The sequence below is a fragment of the Acomys minous genome (genome assembly GCF_964271855.1).
Source record: "Acomys minous genome assembly, chromosome: 2".
Lineage (NCBI taxonomy): Eukaryota > Metazoa > Chordata > Mammalia > Rodentia > Muridae > Acomys > Acomys minous.
The window spans coordinates 141,787,775-141,808,694 of record NC_140484.1 but is presented as its reverse complement, the minus strand read 5'-3'; the positions used below and the strand labels follow the sequence as shown (position 1 = coordinate 141,808,694).

General features: G+C 51.3%; 1 protein-coding gene across 2 annotated transcripts in view; it reads left to right on the top strand.

Annotated features, from left to right (window-relative positions):
• Positions 1–19,587, top strand: part of DKK3 (dickkopf WNT signaling pathway inhibitor 3) — a 38,552-nt gene extending 18,965 nt beyond the window's left edge. For both annotated transcript variants that reach the window (XM_084768446.1, XM_084768447.1), the window contains exons 5-8: positions 15,016–15,108; positions 16,211–16,355; positions 17,224–17,380; positions 18,231–19,587. In XM_084768446.1, the coding sequence (XP_084624572.1) occupies positions 15,016–15,108; positions 16,211–16,355; positions 17,224–17,380; positions 18,231–18,447 (612 nt within the window). In that variant the 3' untranslated portion in view covers positions 18,448–19,587. The remainder of the gene's footprint in view (positions 1–15,015; positions 15,109–16,210; positions 16,356–17,223; positions 17,381–18,230) is intronic.
• Positions 19,588–20,920: the final 1,333 nt, after the last annotated feature.

The window sequence follows — 20,920 nt, the reverse complement described above, 5'->3', positions numbered from 1 at the left end:
TGCAGCTTTGCTGAAGCCCAAGACGCAAGTCCCTATGGGCTACAGATAAGTCACACAGATTGGACCTAAAGCAGTCCAATGCCATCAGCTGCAGAGCCAGCCGAGCTCTGTGCCCTCCGGACGTGTAGGGGCCAAGCAGTGTCTCCTGCAGGCATGTGGCTGTCTTCTGCTCCAGGGACTTGGAGATTCTTCCAGACACTGGCCCAGGGGCCTTTGTGTCCTGTTTGTCAGATAGATCTGTGGAGTTTTGCCCTCCTTTGCCCTTGGCGTTGTTCTGAAAACATCACAGAGCATGTGAGCCCGTCTTGTTTTGTTTTGAAAACAATGCCACAAACACTGTAATAACAGCAAGGTCTTCGGTGCTCCCCGAGTGCTCCCTGAAGGTCCCCGTGACTGAAAAGCGATCAGATTAAGCTGCCCCTCCCCCACTCCAGGCGTTTGTGAGCCCAGGGTAAATACTGGCTGTCAAGATGTGATTAAGTGTTTCATAATAAGCAGCGATTATGACGGCAGTGAGGGTTCTACAGGAGAAAGCAAACACTGCCTGCCGTGTGCCAGGTACCGCATGAGGGTCTCTAGCACCCCGATACCATGTGCATGGCAGCCACCCAAGGACACCCACTGACCCCCATTACACAGATGGAGTTATGAAGGCAGAGAGATCAGTCCAAGCTCGGAGGCAGTACAAACGGGGTGTGTGCGTGTGTGTGTGTGTGTGTGTGTGTGTGTGTGTGTGTGTGTGTGTGTGTGTGAATCACTGAGGTCTTGTTCACTCCTAAAACATACTTTATTTTTTCTTTAGTGGAGGTGTGTGTGTGTGTGTGTGTGTGTTTCTGTGTTGTAATGACGTGGTCTCATGCAGCCCAAGCCAGCCTCAAATTTGTTAGAAAGCTGAGAATGACTCTAAGTTTTTGGTCCTCCTGGGGTAGTGGTGGGGACAAGTGGACCTCAGGGTCTCACTGGCCTGGCAGCCCAGCTAAAACTGAACAGTGAGCTGTAGGGTCACTGACAGACACTGCCTCAAAAAATAAAGTGAAAAATGATGAAGAAAGAGATCGGATGTCAATCTCTGGCCTCTGCATGCACTTGCACCAGTCAGATCCATATGCGCGTGTGCGCACACACACACACACACACACACACACACACACACACACACACACACCACACACCATTAAAAAAAAGACTCAGCTTTCCATTCTTGTGGGTGTATACTCAACAGTGGAATTCACAACTTACAGGCTCTACACCCCCCCACGCCCCAATATCGTGCATGGGTGTTTTGCTTACATGTATGTTAATGTGCCACTCTCCTGCCTGGTGCCTGAGGTGGCCAGAAGAGGGCGTCGGATCCCCTGGAACTGGAGTTATAGACGGCTGTGAGCTGCCATGTGGGTGCTGGGAATCTCACCTGGGTCTCCTGGAAGAGCAGCCAGTACTCTAACCACTTAACCATCTCTTCGGCTCCTCACAGGGCCTTTTGGTTTCGAGTTTGTTGAATGGCTGCCATATTGCCTCCCACAGTGACTGGGTTTCAGGTCTTGTTCGCCAGGAGCATATCTTCCCCTCTCAAATCTCATGACTGTAGGCACAGGGAGGCTCACACAGGGACCTAATATAAAAGCTTATCTTGTTTCTGGTGTGTCCTCAAACACTCAGGAGGCTGAGGCAGGAGGATTTCAAGTTTGAAGTGAGTCTTGAGTACCTAATGAACCCTCTCTCAAAACAAGACCAAACAAGGCAAAACAACATAAAATCCAAACCCCAAACAACTCCTGGCCTCTTTGGCCTTTGGATGAGGCAGTACTTTTCCAATTCTAACTCCGGAAGTTGCCTTGCAGTGCAGCAGCCACAGGCCCAGGGCGCCTTAGTGGTAGAGCCAGCACTGCTGGCCTTGCATTCTCAGCCCACACTGGGGTCTCTAGTTGCTGTGTTCAAGACTGTCTTATACACAGGCCCATAGCTTGAGCTTTGGAATAACAAGATGAGCTTTGGGTGGCTTTCTAGCAATCTATGCCCCCAACGTCTCCATATGAGGCCTTACACCCACTCTCCAGCCTCCTGAAAGAGCACCCCTCCCCCATTTCTCTGCAGGAATACTAGACCCCAGGGGCTTTGGGTCCCCAGGGAGGTTTTGTGGTACCAATGAACTTTTGAGTCCCATCAGGAGAGGCGTCTTGGGAGATGGGCCCAAACAGAAGCAATGGAGGCCTCAGTCATGTCTGTTCTTCTTTCAGAGGAGGATGCAGGGTCAATGGATGCAGAGTAGGATGCAGGTAACAGCTGGGATGGGGTGGACAGGGTAGAGGCCAGATTTAATGCCCTTGAGGAATGACAATGGTGCTGTCGTTGGACAAGCCTAGTTGGTGTCAGGCTAAAAGCTGCTTCTCTGGACACCTCCCCAGCAAGGGAAGGGACAAGACAGATGGAGATGAAGCTACAGATCTCCCTGCTCTCTCTAGACCTGCTGCCACTGCCATTTTCACTTCTGCAGCACCGAGAAGGAATAAGACCCTTGGGTGCAATTCAGAGTAGAGTGGTTATGGTGGGATTTGGAACGTGAACCACTGAGGGTCAGAAGCCCTCTTGTGTAGCCGTTGTCTCTCACTTCCGAGTGTCAGGCCTTGCTCTGAGGAGAGCATGGACTAACAGCTTGAGAAGAGACTGAAACAGGAAGCAATGAGCTGGCCCTATGGCACACATCTGTTATCCTAGTACTGGGGAGCCTAAGGCATGAGGATCAGAAGTTGGGGAGCTTGAGGCAGAAAGATCAGGGATTAGAGGGCATCCTGGGCTACATAGCAGACATGCACATGCACACACACACACACACACACACACACACACACACACACACACACAAAGAGTAAGTGTAAATTTTCCCTTCTGACTTAATGTATTTTCCCTTGGGGTAGGAAGGCAATAGATTACAGTGGATGGCTGTGATAAATCAGAAATGGTGTTTATTTTCCTGTAAGGTTGCTCCTAGTGGAGCGACTATGAGTTCCTAAGAGGTGTCCGTGGCCAAGGTGCCAGACCCAACAGATGAAGAACTGTATGTGTGCAGACGGGTCCTGTGCCAAAGAAAATGGAACATTTCGCAGGGTCTGGCAGGTAGAAGATGGAGAAGTCACAGGGCCGGCTGGCTTACTTCAAGTCCTCTAAGGCACAGGGACGAGGGGCTGAGGATGTGGCTCAGTCGATAGACTGCTTAGCAGGGATGCACAAAGCTCTAGGTTCGATGCCCGATGCTGTAAGAACCAGGTGAGGGGGTGAGAGCCTAGCACTCTGGAGGTGGCGGGGAGAGGGATCAGGAATTCAAGGCCACCATTGACTGCATAGTGAAATCAGTTAGCCCGCCTGTGTTGGTCAAGACCCTGCCCCAAAACAAAGCAAACAAAAGAAGAAGGAATGGAAGCTTGGCACAGAACTCTGTCAAGCCCCACCCTAAGGCAGGCATTACTAATACATTGCAGAGTAAGTGCAGCTATGTCAGTACATGAGCTAAGATAACACTACAGGCAGTTGCTGACAGGGAGCTGAAAAAGTCTTGTTTGTGACTCATTTCTCATCCCACTTGGGGGGCCAAACGCCTCATTTATAGATGAGATACAGAGCTGGGCGGGGTGGGGTGGGGGGGTGAGTTTTCCTCAGGACACGAAGCGATCAGGCCTGGAGCCTCATTTCAGGTTAGTGCAGGTTTTGATAGGCCTGGATTTTCCTGTTACAGAGCAGAGGTTGAGCCTAGGGGTGTCGTGGCACCGAGGATTAGTGGCAAGGAAGGTGGGGTGCTGATCACAAGCGAGCTATTCTTCAATAGCTGAAGGAGACTTTTGGGGGAGTTCTGCCTGGGGAGAAGAGAAGTTTATAAAGTACAGATGAGAGAATTTTCTGAAAGGTCTTGGGTCCCAGGAAATCAGAGGACTTCATTTGTTATGTGTCACCTCTAGGTCTATGCTCAGAAGGAATGGCACCCAGCAGTTGAGGGGACACTTTTAATAGATGAATTGGGAACTATAAACAGAATAAACAGAAAATTTCTTGAACACAAGAGCCAGGACAGAGTATATAGTGTGTGTGTGTGTGTGTGTGTGTGTGTGTGTGTGTGTGTGTATCCTATAGAAGCCTGAGATGACATCAAGTGTCTTTTCTCTGTCATTCTCCACCTTACTTTTGGGGACAGGGTCTCTCACTGACCTGGAATTTGCCTGTCCAACTAGACTGGCTGGCCAGAGAGTCCCAAGATGCACTTGTCCCTGCCCACCTCCTACCCCAGCTTTGGGATTACAGGTGTTACCACCACTCCTGGCTTTTATGTGGGAGCTGGGGAGTTAACCTCAGTTCGCTGTGCTTGTGAGGTAAGCATCTCTTCAGCTTTGTGAATGAGTTTTATTTATTAGAAAACTGACCACTCTAAATGATTGTTTTTTTGGCCTCGTTCATTCCTTTTTGTTCCTTAGCACCCACTGCCCAGAGTGGCGTCCATGTGGGTTGTTCATGTTCTATTTTCAATCCCTGTAACACTATGACATAGGTATTGTTTTGGGGAGAGGACACTGGAGTTTGGTAAAGTTAAATATCAAGTGCTAAAACAGAAGATTAAGTGGTAGAACTAGAGTTTAAAAAGGCTATTTCAGTCTTTAAACATGTATTTCTGATAGAAAAAGTCATGGACACTTGCGGCTGTAATATTGGGTAATTTTGGGAGAGTTTATCAGAACTTCTACCACCTGATTGCAACGTGTGTCATTTAGATCAAGAGTCGTAGTTCCCGGGGCTGGAGAGATGGCTTAGTGGGTAAGAGCACTGTCTTGCTCTTCCAGAGGTCCTGAGTTCAATTCCCAGCAACCGCATGGTGGCTCACAACCATCTCTAATGTGATCTGATGCCCTCTTCTGTCATGCAGATGTACATGAGGATAGAGCACTCAAATACATTAAAAAAAAAAAAAAAAGAGTCATCGTTCTCTTCTGGAAACAGAAAACAAATTCACAAAGGACAACCAGACCCAACACTCACAGTGGCCGGCCCCTCCCCAGGCATGGCAAAGCCCTGTGGCTCACAGGTGAAGACAAACGGTGGTCTCTCTCATATCAATGCTGTTCTTTGTGTATGTTTATATGCTCCTGGGTGTGCACACTTGCATGAACATGTGTGTACATACATGTAGAGGCCAGAAGTCAATACTGGGTGTTTTCCTCAGTCATTCCCTACTTATTTATTTTTAAGGCAGGTTTCTTCATGACCTGAAAGCTCACAAATTGGCCAGTGAGTCCCAGGGCTCTTCCTGTCTCCACCCCAGCAGCCTGAGGTTCAGGGACCATGCTTAGAGAGTAAGGAAGTCACTGACTGACCCATCTTTGTCTCTCTTTTGCTCTTGATGCAGCGGGACAGTCTCAGCCACTGAGGCAGGGTGTTTTCAGAGAGTGGTATTTGTGTCAGAAGACACTAGCCACAGACTACATTGCAACGACAGGATGTGGAAAACACCACCACAGGAGTCAGCCTGGATTTTCCCCTGTTTCATCAGTTAGGACCTCTGGGAAGTCAGGTCCAGGAGGCAGAGAGAATATTGCTTAGAACAGAGGAACATCCAAGTTCAAAGATAGAAGCAAGCTAGTGCCCCACACCCTGGGTCCCTGGGACTAAAACAGGTAGTGACGCTGTCTTTCCCCAGCCTGGGAGCAGACGGCCATAGGCTCAGGCCAGTTCCCAGTAGCCTTTGCTTCTTCCATTGATCCCAGAGTCCCTGTCTTTTGGAGACCTCCTCCTCCAGGGAGGACAGGCATCTTGCTGCAGAAGGGCCAAGTCCCAGGCCACAGTCAGTTCAGTGCCACCTTGAGTAGAACAGTTTCTCTGCCCCCCACAACTTGCCGGGATTTAGATGGCGAGAGAAAAGAAAGAGAACTCATTTTCCCAGGCACCTACTGTGTGCCAGGCTGTTTTGCCTCTCTCTCCTGCCAATGCCTGAGTGGTAAAGTACATCAGGCATGTGGGGTTGGACCAGGCCCCTGGGTGTGCCCTGGGCCATCTGAGTGAGCTTTCCCCTTGGAGGCAAAGTGCCCGTGTTCTCTACCAGCCCCTGAGGGGGAAGCAAAGACTCAACCACTTCTGAGAAAAATGAAGTCAAGCACTGTTTTTCCACCACAGAAGCAAATTAAAACCCTTTCCAGGCCCATTAACATGCATGGCTAAAGTTGAAAAGTCTAGAAATTCCAGGAGCCCCCTTTGTGCCTTGTCTTGGAAGAATTTTGTGGGTTGAGGCAGGGAGAGGAAAAAGAATTGTGGGGAGGAAAAGCTGGAGGAGCTTTGGAGCTTCTGAGAAGCCTGGGGAGTTATTTCTTCTGTACAGAGCTAAGCGACTTTGGTTCTGTGATGTATTTTTTAAACATTTATTTCTTTTTATGTGCATGTGGGGCATACCAGGCGTTCTCTCTCTCTCTCCCTCTCTCTCTCTCTCTCTCTCTCTCTCTCTCTGTGTGTGTGTGTGTGTCTGTCTCTGTCTGTCTGTCTGTCTGTCTGTCTGTCTGTCTCTCTCTCTCTCTCTCTCTCTCTCTCTCTCTCTGTGTGTGTATGTGTAATCAGAGGACAATTTACAGAGGTTTGTGCTCTCTATCCATCATGGGGGTCCTGGGAATTGAACTCAGGTCAGCAGGCTTGGCAGGAAGCACCTTTCACCTGCAGGGACATCTCAGCCTATGTTATATTTTTAAAGGAGGTAACTTAGAAGTAGGAGTTCTTAGTCATGGGTACCCACAAGCATCACCCTCACAATTTACTCCCAAAAAGACCACGTCTCTCTTCCCACCCACTTTTAATTATTTGTTTTTCATTCATTTGTTTTTGAGACAGGGTCTCTCACTGAAACCGAAGCTTACCAATTCTGCTGGGCTGGTTGGCCGCGAGTTCAGGGATCCGCCTGTCTAGTCTCGGCTTCTCCAGGCCTGACATTACGGGTGTGCCTCATCGTGCCTAGTTTTATTTGTGGGTGCTAGAGACCAAACTTCGGTTCTGATCTTCTCACTCAGCAAGCGCCTTACCCACTGAGCCGTCTCCAGCCTCTCTAACTTTTAAATTACTTCCTCCAACCTTGAATGTCGTAAATGGAGACCCCCAGCTGTGTGTGACCGGGTACTGATGCCACCACAAATACTTTTTAGTGCTTTCATGTGTCTGTTTTGCTTTTTGAGGTAGAATCCCCCTTTTTATGGGCTAGCCTTGAACTAATTATGTATCCAAGGATAACCTTTTAAACTCCCAATCCTCTGAGTTGTCCCTCTCTAGAGCTTGTTGTCACTTATTATTGTTGTTGTTTTCTGAGACAGGCTTTCTCTGTGTAGCCTTGGCTGTCCTGGACTCACTTTGTAGACCAGGCTGGCCTCGAACTCACAGAGATCTGCCTATTTCTGCCTCCCTATATTCTGAGATTACAGGCGTGTGCCACTGTGCCCAGTTTTGTTGCCACTTTCAGACAGCACTTGTGCTCTGCCTAGTTTGGCCTGGAACTCTCAGTGATCCTCCTGCCTCAGCTCCCCAAGTCCTGAGATTGCAGACATGTGTCCCCACGCCTTGTTCTTTGTGCTAGTCTTTGAGGGAACTGCAGATCAGGCAGGTGAAGGATTCCAGATGTGTGTGCCGGCCTCTGGATCCTGGGGAGGGCAGGAAATCAGGCAGGTCAGTAGGTTGGGAGCTGACCCTGGAAGCTATGTCAAGAACACAGAGTTTGGATTCCAGGCTGTGTTAGGTGGGGAAGGTAGGTGGCGCCCTCAGAACAGCTTGCGGAGGCTCTGCCTTGATGAACTTTGTCAGTCAGGTTTCCCACTCCCCCACCCCCACCCCCAGAGTGCTTGGACATCCTCAGCCCTCCTGCTAACTAAACTCAGAGTGTAAGTGCAACCAGAAAGCCACGTTGTTAGTTTGCAGAGGCAAGGAGCGCCTTTTCTGGACTGTGAGGGTCCCGCCCCCTAACCCCATATCTGATGTTAATCATAAGGTTATTCCTCAGCAGGCTTCTGGGTGAGTGAGGATTAAAGACACAGGAGGTCAAATGGTTGACCCACACACTGTGGGTTTCAGGACTCAGAATTATTAGGGTAGACAGCTCCTCAACTCTAGAACTGAAGCCCTTCCCACTTCCTGGTCACTGGGGGAAGTGCTGTTTTTTTCCACTCGTCCTCCTTGTCACATCAATTTCTTGCAGAGCGATTCAGATGGCGGCTAACACTGAGGCCTGGAAGGCATCTGTCTCCTCCTATTATGTGCTGACTGAATCAGTGCAACCTCAGCCTTCTCCGGGGGCCCTCAGCCATGAACTTTCAGGACAATTATGAACACGGAATATGCGTAATTAGGTTTGTGTTTTCGGAGAATGACTAGGACTACAGCAGGGAGTTGTGGGTAAGGGGGTGGCGAGTGGCTGGAGGTCAGCATCGTTGTTGATGATTTATGTGGGGATTCAGATGTGACCTGAGGGGAGAGAGAGCCCCCTCCGAGGACAGTAAACCTCACCACTGAGCTGAAGCGGCAGGTAAGTTGAGTAGACTCTTTGCCCTGGGTCCTCATACCCAGCAACATGTAAACTAGGCCTGGTGACATTGTGTGTGTTGTGAGGCATCCACCAGAGGACACCACTCGGACATAGGTTCAGGTCTTTACCAGCTGCCCAGTTACTACCCTAGGTGTTCGGGACCCAACCACAGTCCGGAGCATTTCTCAGGGTGAGCCATTAAGCATAAAGCTCGCATCCTGGGTTGACACACCTCAGTTTACAAGAACAGTTAGCCAGAAGCAGAACTACAGAGGCCGAAAAGCAAGGTTAGTGCATCTTAGGGACTTTCTCGGAACTATGGGCTTCGATGGATCAGGCCTTTGTGCTCGATATTTTGGTGGGTGTTGCTGCTTATGCGCTGGATTCCAAGGCCTGAATGGTATCTCCATCATGGCGTCAGTTGTGCTAAGGTCTGGGGACCTGTAACAGTGATGCAGTCCTGTAACCCCAACACTCAACACCCAAGAGGTAGAGACAGGAGGATCCAGAGTTCAAGTTCACTCTTGGCTAACTAGTGAGCCTGGGGGCAGCTCGGGATACCTGAGACCCTGCCTCCGAACAATCCCTCTGCCACATGTGTGGAAGCCCCCTTTTATGTCTGAATCCAAGAATCCCAATCGGCGCGAGCCCCTCCCCCAAGCCGCATCCCCGGGAGGGACTGGCCCCCAAAGAGTCCCTTTGGGAGGGTCAGGTGAGCAGAAACCTGGCCTTCCCTGTTTCTCTCTGGTGCTCAACACCTTCTCCAGGGGCTCAGGTCTGGATTTAGTTACTGGGAGCCTGGCAAGAACTTGGCTGACTGTCATTTCTGGGCCTACCTGATTACATGGCTCTGAGCTTTGCTGGGCCTTGCTGGGCCTTGCAGGCTGGAGTCTGTAGCACTGAATTTCATATGGGGGTGGGGGAGCTGAGCAGAAGCAGCAGCCTGGGAGAGGGCCTGAGAAAGCCCAGCCCATCTCCCCTCTGCTCCCCTCACCTAAGGGAAGATGAGTGGGGTTTGCTGTGGTTGGGAGAACACAGCAGAAGTGGGGTGAAGACATGAGAAGCTGGGGCTCACCTTGGCATCACTTGTCCTTTGTCGGGGTATCAGTTGGCCTTCACTGTGGAAAATCACTTGTGAAGGAGGAAGTGTATTTTGGCTCGTGGTTTCAGCCTGTGGTGAGTTGTTTGGGGAGGGGGGGACTGTGAAGAAGCAGACTGTCAGGGCGAGGAACGCCTACATGATAGCATAGGGCTACTCACATCATGGCCTGAGGAAAGCAGGAAGGGAAAGAAGGGGGAGGGAAGAGGGAGCAGGAGAGCAGGGTTGGGGCAAGGGGGGCGAGGAGAAAAGGTAAAAGAGACGGGGAGAGGGAGAGTGGCCAGCAGTCAGTAGACCAGATGGAGGACCCGAGAGAAGCTTTGGCTAAAGCAAATCTTGGTTCCGTTCTTCAGAGAAATGCTGACCGGAAGGACACAGGCTCAAAGAATGAAGTGGGAAGCCCTGAGGGGATGTGAGATGTCAGGGCCAGGCAAGTGACCAGGGCCTGATGCAGGTCTGCTAGCTTTTCCTAGGACACACTTCTCCACCTAAGGATCTGGGACTGACGCAAAGAAGGCTGTGAGAGTAGGCTGAGGGTTAGGGGCCAGGGTACACTCCTTACCTCAGGGAGCCAAGCCAAGTCCAGGGGTTGTAAAATGTTGGGGAGGGAGAATTGGCAGGAACGGACCACCCACCCACCCAGACTTTTGCTGACGCTTAAGGATAATAAGGGTTGGCATTGGCCCCCGGCTCCTGCCCGGAGTTTTCCATAGGGCTGTCTCTACAGCAGGGGCCAGGCCAGAGCCCTGGGTGAGGTTGCCCCAAAGCCCTGAGCTGGCTGACAGCTTGCTTCCCCGTCTCTAGGAAGGGCTGCAGGCCTTGCTGTGTTGGAGACAGATGTGCAGGTTTTGTTGCACACTCCTGCAACTGGCTTTATTTTGAGGTTAAAAAAAAATGACTCAGCAGCGGGCAAAGACTGACCTGGAGGCCTCTGCGTGTGCATGCACATACACACACACACACATACACACACACACACACACACACACACACACACACTTTAGAACTTGCTGATGTGGATATCAACTGAAGAACGGAGGCTACCCACCATTTTCCTGAGTACCTTGGTCCAAGGCCAGCTTATAAGAGCTGCCCTCTTGCAGCCAGCAGGGAGGGTGCCCCTTCCTCAGGAGCTCTGGAACACCCACTGCCTCACACTGTCATCTCTTGCCCCGCTGCCTGCCCTTAGACCCATGTCTGCCCTGGTCTCCAAATCCCCAGCTTAGGGTCAAGCAGACCCTACCTACTACTTACTGGTGTCCTTGACAAGAGACTGACGATGTCATTACATCATACTTACTTGTATGTAAGTAGGGCTTCTCTGCTCCGTGTGTGAGAGAGGATAGTGTAAGGGTAGTGGGCGGTGACTGACAGGTGTGAGAGTGGTGAGTAGGAGGTGACAGGTGGGGCTCAGCACTGGTCAATTGGTTTATACTTTCTTGCCCTCTGTTGCCTGCTTGTAGTCTCTGGTGAGCTTACCAGTCTTGGGTTCCTTCTGCATTTCTGTGTCTTTGTCGCCCTCTCCGGTGTCTTTGTCTCCTCACAGAGGGTTCTGGGAAGTTGAGTTGTGGTGACAGGCAGAGCCCTGGTTTAAGGCCCATGTTGTGTGTCATGCAGTAGAAGACGTACTGAGGTCCGCCAGCCCAAACTGACACGAATCAGGTTGCTGGAGTCTTCCTGAGACGTGGATGGTGCTCCTGCCCTGAGGGGTGTGTTCTGGAGATGAGGGCAGAGGTGGCAGGCCATGGTCTGTTGTTATACCCCAAAAGGACTTATCTGGTAATCACAGGGTGTTAGCTTCGACCCAGAGGTAGGCAGTGAGTGGATGCTACAGGGAGCTAAAGACAGTGTGAGACAATGTAGCTTTAGGCATGCAACACTCCCACGCTCCCCCCATAGCCCGGAAGTTGTGATTAGCCAGCCTTGCTGCTTCTTTAACACAGGTGAGGCCTTTCCATGAGTAATGTATTGAGTGAGCCTGCAATGACCTTATCTCCAACAGGATGAGTTCTGAAGTGTTTGGTGGCTAGGAGGTCAACATAGGAATTTTGGGCGAGGCAAGCAAAGCCAAAATGGGGCGTTAATGTTTTATTTATTGGTTCTGATTGTGGGGGGGCAGATTGCACTGGTCGTGGCATGAGGCAAAGGTCAGAGGACAATTCTGGAGTGGGTCTCTGCTTCCACTTTCATGCAGATCCTACTTGCAGATAGAAGTTGAGGTCACCAGGCTTCTGTGGCAAGCAGCTTTGTGGGCTGAACCATCTTGCTGTTCCAAAATGGGGCATTTTGAGACTATTAAGAACAGTAGCAGAGTGACCCCCCCCCCCCCCGCCACTGGCCCCACATGGATGCCTTGGCAATTGTGCGAGGACCCATTGCTGACCTCCCACTCTCAGGCTTTTGACCACTGTTTCCCGGGATCTCTTTGCTGATAAACTGTGAGCTTAGCCGAGATGCCAGGCGAAGCCTGTGTCATTTTCCACTCTTTCAGGGTCTCATCAAGGCCTCAGGGCAGTTTCCAGGCGGTCCTGGCCCAGGCCATACCATTTTCAGTTCTGCTTTCAGGCCTCCTACCTAGTTTTCTAAATATAGCTCCAGACAACAAAAAAGGCCTCTGTGGAATGGCTGTAGCCTGTGACCGGCTCCTGGGCTGTCTATCCGTCTGGGGGGGAGGGGGGGAAGGACAGACAGATAGGACATGGCTACCACTGCACAGAAGTCTGGAAGCCCTATGCTGCCTTTGCAGTACCAGGAGACCAGAGCCTTTGGCCTTGGTTTTGTTCTCAGCCCTGGTGCAGATTGGTGGTACTGGGCTGTGGCTCAGGTAGAGGGCTGGACTGGAGCTGATGGGGGTGGGGTGGAGGGGGTGCGGGGGGGCACCCAGCTGAGATGGACAGAGGGGTGAGGAGATGCCTGTGGCCCATGGGTGACCCTGTGCTGATGCTTCAAGATCTTAAAACTGAGATGGGAACGGTGATACCAAAAAAGGGAAAACACAACAGACGGGCGTGGTGGCACACACCTCTAATCCCAGCACCCAAGAGGCAGAAGCAGGAGGAGCGATGTGAGTTCGAGGCCAGCCTGGTCTACAAAGAGAGTCCAGGACAGCCAGGGCTACACAGAGAAACCCTGTCTCGAAAAACCAAAAACCAAACCAAACCAAACCAAACCAAACAAACAAACACAGCAATCACTTAAAAAGGAGTAAAAGTTTTTTGGGGAGCCAAATATGAGTGACCATGGCCCTGGGAACATGGATTCAGGTTACCATAAATTCCATATTCTAGTCTGGTAATGGCTTCATGAAGGTCGTGTGTGTGTGTGTGTGTGTGTGTATGTGTGTATGTGTGTATGTGTATGTGTATGTGTATACATGTATATACACAGAGAAAACCACTCATAAAACAAGACACTTTAAAATACACTGGGAGGTACAACACATAGGTGAATTATAGCCAATTGGGAAAATATCTGCTATAGGCCTCAGTTGTTATCTGATGACAGCCTTAGCCTATGGGGAGGCTAAGGGTCAGTCTATACATTACAAAAAGATGGGTCAAATATAGAAGTGGGAATGAACAGATAGATATAGGGCTAAAAATAATTGCCCAGGACAATTTGGCTTTGCACCTGCAACATTCTGACTCTCCGCGGTCACTTAGGACTTGCAGCATTCTGACTCCCCACAATCACCCTTAGGTCTAGTCAGAGAATCTATCCTGTAGACCCTTCTTCGAGGCCGTGGCTGTGTTGTTTTTGCATGGTTTTGTCCGGAGAACTTCAGCTCACAAGAATCTTACCCACATTGAAAGGAGTAGGGGGAGTCCATGTTGTCTCATGGGCACTCACCTTGCTGTGCTAGAGGTCTGTGCAGTGTTGAGATGGCTGGGGACCTCCACGGGACAGCTTCCTGTCGCATGCCTCCTGCTGGGCAGCTCCACGAGGCCAGGGCTCCTCACTGTGACCTTGGACTTCCGGCCTGGCTCTTTTTGTGTGGCACTGTGCCCTCGGTTCTAGAACCTAAGAGATAGGAGGCCAGTGAGGCCTTCAGCCCTCAGAAATCACAGCACTCAAAAGTTCACGGCTGCAGACAGGAAGCACAGAGCCCCCCAGAACCCCCCCAGCCCCCCAACCCCCCTCCCCCGGCCTCTAGCGTCTCAGCACCTCTTGGCCTCTTACCTCAGATCTCAGCTCCCCTGGTGGCCTGGGCACAGCTGGGCTCCTAGGTCGCTGTAGGGAGGGCTCCAACGTAAATAGAATCCTTGAGCACAGGAAAGTGATGCTGGAACTCGGGGAGGAAAGAGAAGCTGGATTTCTCCGCTGTGTCGGGCCTCCCCTGTCACTTCTACTCAGGTGAGAGGACTTGGCCTCCTCCTCATGTGGGACCTCTAGATTGGACTTTCTTCTTCTTCTTCTTCTTCTTCTTCTTCTTCTTCTTCTTCTTCTTCTTCTTCTTCTTCTTCTTCTTCTTCTTCTGTTCCCTCCCTCGGTTGGATTACACATTTCTTAAAGGCAGAGACCCCCCTCACAGCCATCTCTGCCCCCCCACTCCCTCTCCCCCCTCCCCCTTACTTCCCCCCCTACCACCGTGTCTGCTAGCTCTTCCTGCCCAAGTGTCACCCCACCCACTCTGTTCTCTGCTGTTGGGTTTTGGGGAGACTATCAGGAGTGTCCCCGCTGCACCTCCCAAGCTGCCTGTGTATGGGAGTGTGTGATGGGGTGCTGGGAAAGGCACCACGTGATTTACAGCCAGCCTCAGTACCCCAGGATCCACAGCCACAGCCATCCCGTGTTAAATAGCACACCTTGCTTCTTGGCTGTTCCTTAGAAGCTAGGAGGCCCTCTTCATGCAGCCCTGTGGCCAGGGCCGAGGAAGGTGGTCCCTGCCATCCTCCTAGGCTGCAGGGACTGGTCGGACCTGGCCTCCAGCCCTTCCTGTACAGTCACACAGGGCCTGGAACTCATTAGCACCTTCTATTAAAACCATCTGCTCTATGTATGAGCAACTTTGAGTCCCCAGTCCTCCCTGCCCTCCCTGGGTCTGGGTGTGTGTATGGGGTGGGGGTGGGTGGGGAATGACAGTGTGGGGTGGGGGGAACTGAACACAGATGGCAATTGTGTGATGGATGTGGGAGGCTCAAGGCTCCTGGGAGTCTTGAGAAGATAGGACCCCCCCTGTCGTCCCCTCCCCACCCCCTCCATGTCAGGGGTAGGTGAAAAGCACCAGCCTGGCCAGGTTCTGTGGTGACTGGAGCCGGAAGACACTTCTGGGGCTGGTGTTTTGCTCAAGGCTAGGATACACCTGGTTTCTGCCCTTGCAGGGCACTGCAGGTCTCCACCTCTGCATTTTACTGACAAAGCTGTCCCCCCTCCTCCCCACCCATCCCAGGAGTGTATCATTGATGAGGACTGCGGGCCCACCAGCTACTGCCAGTTCTCCAGCTTCAAGTACACCTGCCAGCCGTGCCGGGACCAGCAGACAGTAAGATACCGCTAGTCTCCGCTGCCATGTCCGGGTGTGGGGGGGCTCTCAGCTAGGCTGCTGGCCAGAGCCTTTCAGTGATAGGGAGGAGTCCCGCGGGGGGGGGGGGCTTACTCCTGGAGCAATCAGGATGCCACTGCAGCAGTGTTGCAGCCACCCTACCCCATGATCTCTAGGTGTGATGTGTGGCTCTTAGGTAGCAAAGAAGGGGGGGGGGCGGCGAGGAGAGAGCAGGAGACTGGTCCCTTCCTCTGGGACAGCGGAGAGCTGCAGACACAGCAGTGGCGCACGCGCACACACACACACAGTCTCCTGACAGGGGAAAGGGCCACCTCTTTCCTCCTGGGCTGCTCCTCAGAGCACTTGAGCATCCAGTCGGATTAATAACTATACAGAGGGAGGAGGAAGGGGGAGGCTGGAGCTCTCCCTGAATGTGGAGCCCAAGCCAAGGACCCCCCCCCCCAAAAAAAAAACCCACCAGGGCCTTTTGCACAAAGCCACAGGCTCACAAACTCTTGACAGTAAAAAAAAAGCACAGTAAGTTGGGGAAATAAAGCTGGGGACCTTGCTCAGTCGGTCATGGGGTCATGGCGAGGCTGCAGCTCTTGTCCTCTCTTGTCCCCCCAGGCCACTCCCACACCACAGAGCTCTCCAATTTCTATTCTCTGTGGGGTTCTGGGTTCCTGGTCCCAGCATGCTGTCCCCAGCCTGTGCCTGGCTCTGACTTGACTGTGGCCTGAGCTGCTATCTGACTGGGGCTAGTTAAAAGGGCAAAAGTTACCATTATGGGATGGAGGCACCAAAGATACACAGGTGGTCTTTGTAATGTCTTGGCCTGAGTGGAAGACTTTCCAGGATTTTTTTTTTTTTTTTTTTTTTTTTTTTTTTTACTTTCCAGGGTTTTGAGTCTTCTGGTACCAATAGCCACATTTCCCCACCAGCTCCTTTAGTTTCCACTAATGCACTACCCACCTTAGGTCTGGAGATGCGGGTATGAGGCACCTTTGATTAGTCTGAGCAGGGTGGAGCAGCATGCCAAACGCTGCACAGGCTTGTAGGCTAGTAAGCCCCTGGGTCTTGTGTTTTTCTCACTTCTCTGCAGCAATGCACCAGGGACAGCGAGTGCTGTGGAGACCAGCTGTGTGCCTGGGGTCACTGCACCAAAAAGGCCACCAAAGGTAGCAATGGGACCATCTGTGACAACCAGAGGGATTGCCAGCCTGGCCTGTGCTGTGCCTTCCAAAGAGGTATGTGGGCTCTCCGGTGGCTGTTGGGGAAACTTGTCCCAATCTTACAAAGGTCCCCTAGGCCTCAGAATATGCTGCCCACAGCGTTCACCTCCCCTCAGCAGGGTCTTCAGTGCTCTCACCCCTGTGTCCCAGTCCCACAGCCTCCTGTTAGAGTGAGAAAGAAGATACACACCTGGTTTGGTTTTTCCTCAGTTGTTGACCATGCAGGTTAAGTTGTTTTAGGTTGGGTGAGTCTGGGCAGGAGGAACACCCCAAGGTGCGTGAGATTCCAGAAGCCCCTCCCCCACCTCCTGAAGTCAGTTCCTGGCTTCTGTTCTCAGTGCCTCTCCCTGCGGGGCTAGTGCAGGCCCTCTCCTTAGCAGGAGTATCTCTGAAAGCTCTCAGCTCCGCGTTTGCAGCCCCACTGGTCCTCCTGTTCCCTGCCACCACAGTGATTTGCTTGGAGGACAAAATTCTAGAAGTTGTTCCTTAGTTGTTCCTCCTGTCCCCCTCTCCCGGGTGGCTCCTGTAATCTCCCATCTGCAAGGCCTTGCTCACCCAATCCCCTGTCCCCTTTATCTCTACTCCTAGGCCCAGCTCTTCCACTCCACTGACCCAGGCCTTTGATTGGCACTCTGCCCCTGGTGAAAGGGCCTTGGTTTCATGCTTCATTTCTCCCGGTGGTTTGGCCCCTAAAACACCTAGCTCCCCTCCTCAGGCGCACCCCTATAACTGCTCCAGTCCTCAGTGGCTGGGCCACCCTGAATGTGCCCGTCCCTTTTTATCCCTTCCACTTCAATTCTAACCTCATGTGGGGTTGAGGGAGGAGAGCAGGGCTACATCCGCTTCCCTGCCTCCCCTCATGGCAACTCTCGGCTGGATCCAGGCCTGCTGTTCCCTGTGTGCACACCCCTGCCTGTGGAGGGGGAGCTTTGCCATGACCCCACCAGCCAGCTGCTGGACCTTATCACCTGGGAGCTGGAGCCTGAAGGGGCTTTGGACCGATGCCCCTGTGCCAGTGGCCTCCTCTGCCAGCCACACAGGTGAGTTCTCTTCTGTTGATGATGATGATGATGATGATGATGATGTGTGTCTGTGTGTGTGTGTGTGTGTGTGTGTGTGTGTGTGTGTGTGTGTGTGTACAGCTGAGAGCAATCAAAGTGTCATACAGCGGGGCTCAGGAGCAGGTTTGGCTGGGAGGAGATGTTGATTCAGTGTGGGGCAGGTGTGACTGGAGATGTCCCCGGGTCTCTAGGATGAAGGGGGTCCAGGCAACATCAGATCTGTAGGTTGGGGCTCTGTTAGTGATTGAGGCTTCCCAAGTGGATGCCCTAGGGGGAGAGGGTGGAAGGGACAAGTGTAGACCATACTGTCATAGTGGGAGAGGCGGGAGGGGATGACCACCCATGTGGAAGGCACTTGGAGTGTTAGAAGCTAAAAAACAAAACAACCACGGAAGCTTCCAGGCTGACAGGGATATTTTCTACATTTTTCTGCCCTGCCCACAGCCTTTACTGAGCCTTCTGCTCTATCTGGGTCACAGGGAAGACACAGAATTCCCTCCCCTTCCTGACAGAGGCCCAGGTGTACAGCAGGTGTGGGGGTTACAATGTGCCTCCTGCTTAGAACCGAAATGGGGCAGAGCACTGAGGGGACTCCGTGTGGCGGTGAATTTCCAAATCCGCCCCCCCCCCACCATCAGGGCCTGCTCCTAGGCAGACAATACTCAATCACACAGAAAAGCAGGCCCATGACAGGAAGTAGTAGTTAGTGAGGCCTAAAGGCCCACAGAGGGTATGGCCCAAGGCTTCACAGGCAGCTGACGTGCTCCAAGCCCGGAGCTTACAAGGGTGATGAAGAGAACCGTGACTAAACCTCCCCTCTCTTCCCCAGCCACAGTCTGGTGTATGTGTGCAAACCAGCCTTCGTTGGCAGCCATGACCAAAATGAGGAGAGCCTGCTGCCCAGGGAGGTCCCCGAGGAGTATGAAGATGATGGTTTCATAGGAGCGGTGCGCCAGGAGCTAGAAGACCTGGAGCAGAGCCTGGCCCAGGAAATGGCGTTTGAGGAGCCTGGCCCCGTGGAGCCACTGGGTGGAGAGGCGATCTAGACCCAGACCCAGCTGAGTTGCTGGTAGATGTGCACTAGAAACGGCTAATTTATTTCCCCAGGAGTGTCCCCTAGCTGTGGACCGGCCACAGCTCTTTCCCAGTAGCTTTTCCTCTGGCTTGACAAGATGCAGTGCGGTACATTTCTTCCAGCTGCCCAGCTCTCTAGCGTGGGGAAGACAGGCATGGTGGGCGAAGGCCGCAGTGAGCCCCCCCACGCTGTTGCCAGATACGCTGCTCTGTTGTTTTTCATGGACTGGAGATTTGTTTGAAGGGAGAGGATTGGAAGAGGGGGACACAGGGAGGAGGGTGCCTGCCTTGCAAACACGGACCTGGCAAAGTGTAGCCATTGTCTTTGTCTTGTGGCCCTCCCGTGGGCTGAGGCAGTGGCTCCACAGGAGCTACGCTGGCCTTGTGGCCTCCCACACATCCATCCCTCAGCCCTTTCAGTTCCTACCTCACTGTTGGCTTAGCCCTACCTACATATCCACACTCACCCCAGCCTGGGAAGAGACCAGAGTGGGTTCCTCCCCAAGCTTTCTTAATTACTTAACTCCATGCCGGCCTCTGTGCCACCAACAGGATTTCCAAAAGGAGGGGAGTGAAGTCCTTTGATTTTTGTTTTTCACTCCTCTGAGGGAGGCATGCCTCAAACTGAACTAAGGTCAGGCAAGTTTGCATGTCTCTCTAAGGTTAGGAGCAGTGTGGAGGTCAGCAGTGTGGACATTGTCCCCTGCCATCTGCTTCAATAACTCTGAAAGTCAGTGTTCGGAGTGCAGTTTGCATAAATTAATTTGCAAGAAAGGTACTTGGGTAACGGGAGGGCCAGGATTGTAAATAAAATTCACAAAGTCGCTTAGCAACAACGGAAGGCCTTTCTCAATCACACAGAGAAATCAAAACCAAGCCAGGCTGTGTAAATAAGGCTGTGACATCCAGACAGAAGGCTGGGTTGAATGTCAGGCCTCAGATGACAGTCTCAGGTGCCAGGAACTGTTTCCATCCTGTATTCATCCAGAGTTATTAAAAATTAAGGTTGCACACAGTTGTATAAGCATGTTTTCTTCTGAGTTTTAAATTATGTATAAACACGTGTTGCACTCAAAGATCATGCATAAATCATTTTGGCTCCTTTTTGGTAATTCTTGGACTTTCTTTTAAACCCCCTCCGCGCAATAAAATAAAATAAAACAGTTTGTTGTATAAAAAGAAAAAAAAATCTTTCCATAGAAGCAGATTTTCCACCGTCACAGAAAAATGTTGGAATTGTTATCCTAGTCTGGATGGGAATTAGTTTTAAGGGAGAAAATACTTTTTCATCTCCTGAAAGAACAAATGGAATCTGTGAGACTTCTCCTGGAGGCTCCCTGTAATCAAATGCAGTTCTGGGCCTGTGTTAGCATTGTTACCTTAACAAAATAGCTCAAGTGATTAATTTAGAGATTGTTTTTTTAAGTTAGTTTTTCTTCACCATTTCAGGTTTCAATCATGACCCCATTGATTGAAACTGTGTGGAGGCAGCGCATCATGGTGGTGGTGGTAGAGTCATGCTCCCTTCCTGGGTAAGAGAGGAGAGAGGGGACGGTGCAGCCTTGTGCAGGCACACCCTTCCCCTCAGGGTCTGGGCCCTCTACAAGGCCCCACCCCTGAAAGGTGGAAAGCTCTGTCACATTGGTTTTAATTACTCTACTGGGTTCTGTGACCAAACACCTGGCAAGAAGCAACCTGAGGGATGAGTGTTTATTTCGGCTCCTGATTCAGGAGACAAGAGGCATCCATTTGTGGCAGGGAAGGTGTGGGGTCAGGGGTCAGGCAGCGTGGAGGATCAGGAAGCAGAGAAAGGGCAATTTGGGACTCTGCTTTCTCCTTTTTCCCCTTTTTTCTTATTCTGGGCCCCTAGCCCATGGGATGGTGCCACCCACAATAAGGGTGAGTTTTCCTTCCTCAGTTAGACCTCTGTGGAAACTCCTTGCCTCATAGACATGTGCAGAGGTGTGTCCCCTAAATGACTCAAAATCTATTCAGTTCTAAGACGTGGAAGTGCTATGTGCTAACTCTTCCATGTAGTACCATGTACTTCTTAAAAGCCTTAAAAAAAAAAGCCTTTAAATCTAATCTGAAGATATCACAGTAAAGAGATGTCAATATTTAGAAAGACAATAAATGTAATTGATGAAGTCACCTACGTCTATGGTATGGGTCCATCCATCACTAAAGCCTGTGCTGGTTAGGATTTGCTGCATTTTATCTGCTATGCTGAATCCTCTGGTTTCTTTTTCTTTTTCTTTAAAGACTTATTATGTATACAGTGCTCTGCCTGCATGTTCACCTGCATGACAGAAGAGGGCATATAGATCACATTATAAATGGTTGAGAGCCACCATGTGGTTGCTGGGAATTGAACACAGAACCTTTTGGAGAGTAGTCAGTGCTCTTAACCTTTGAGCATCTCTCCAGCCCCTCTCTGGATTCACC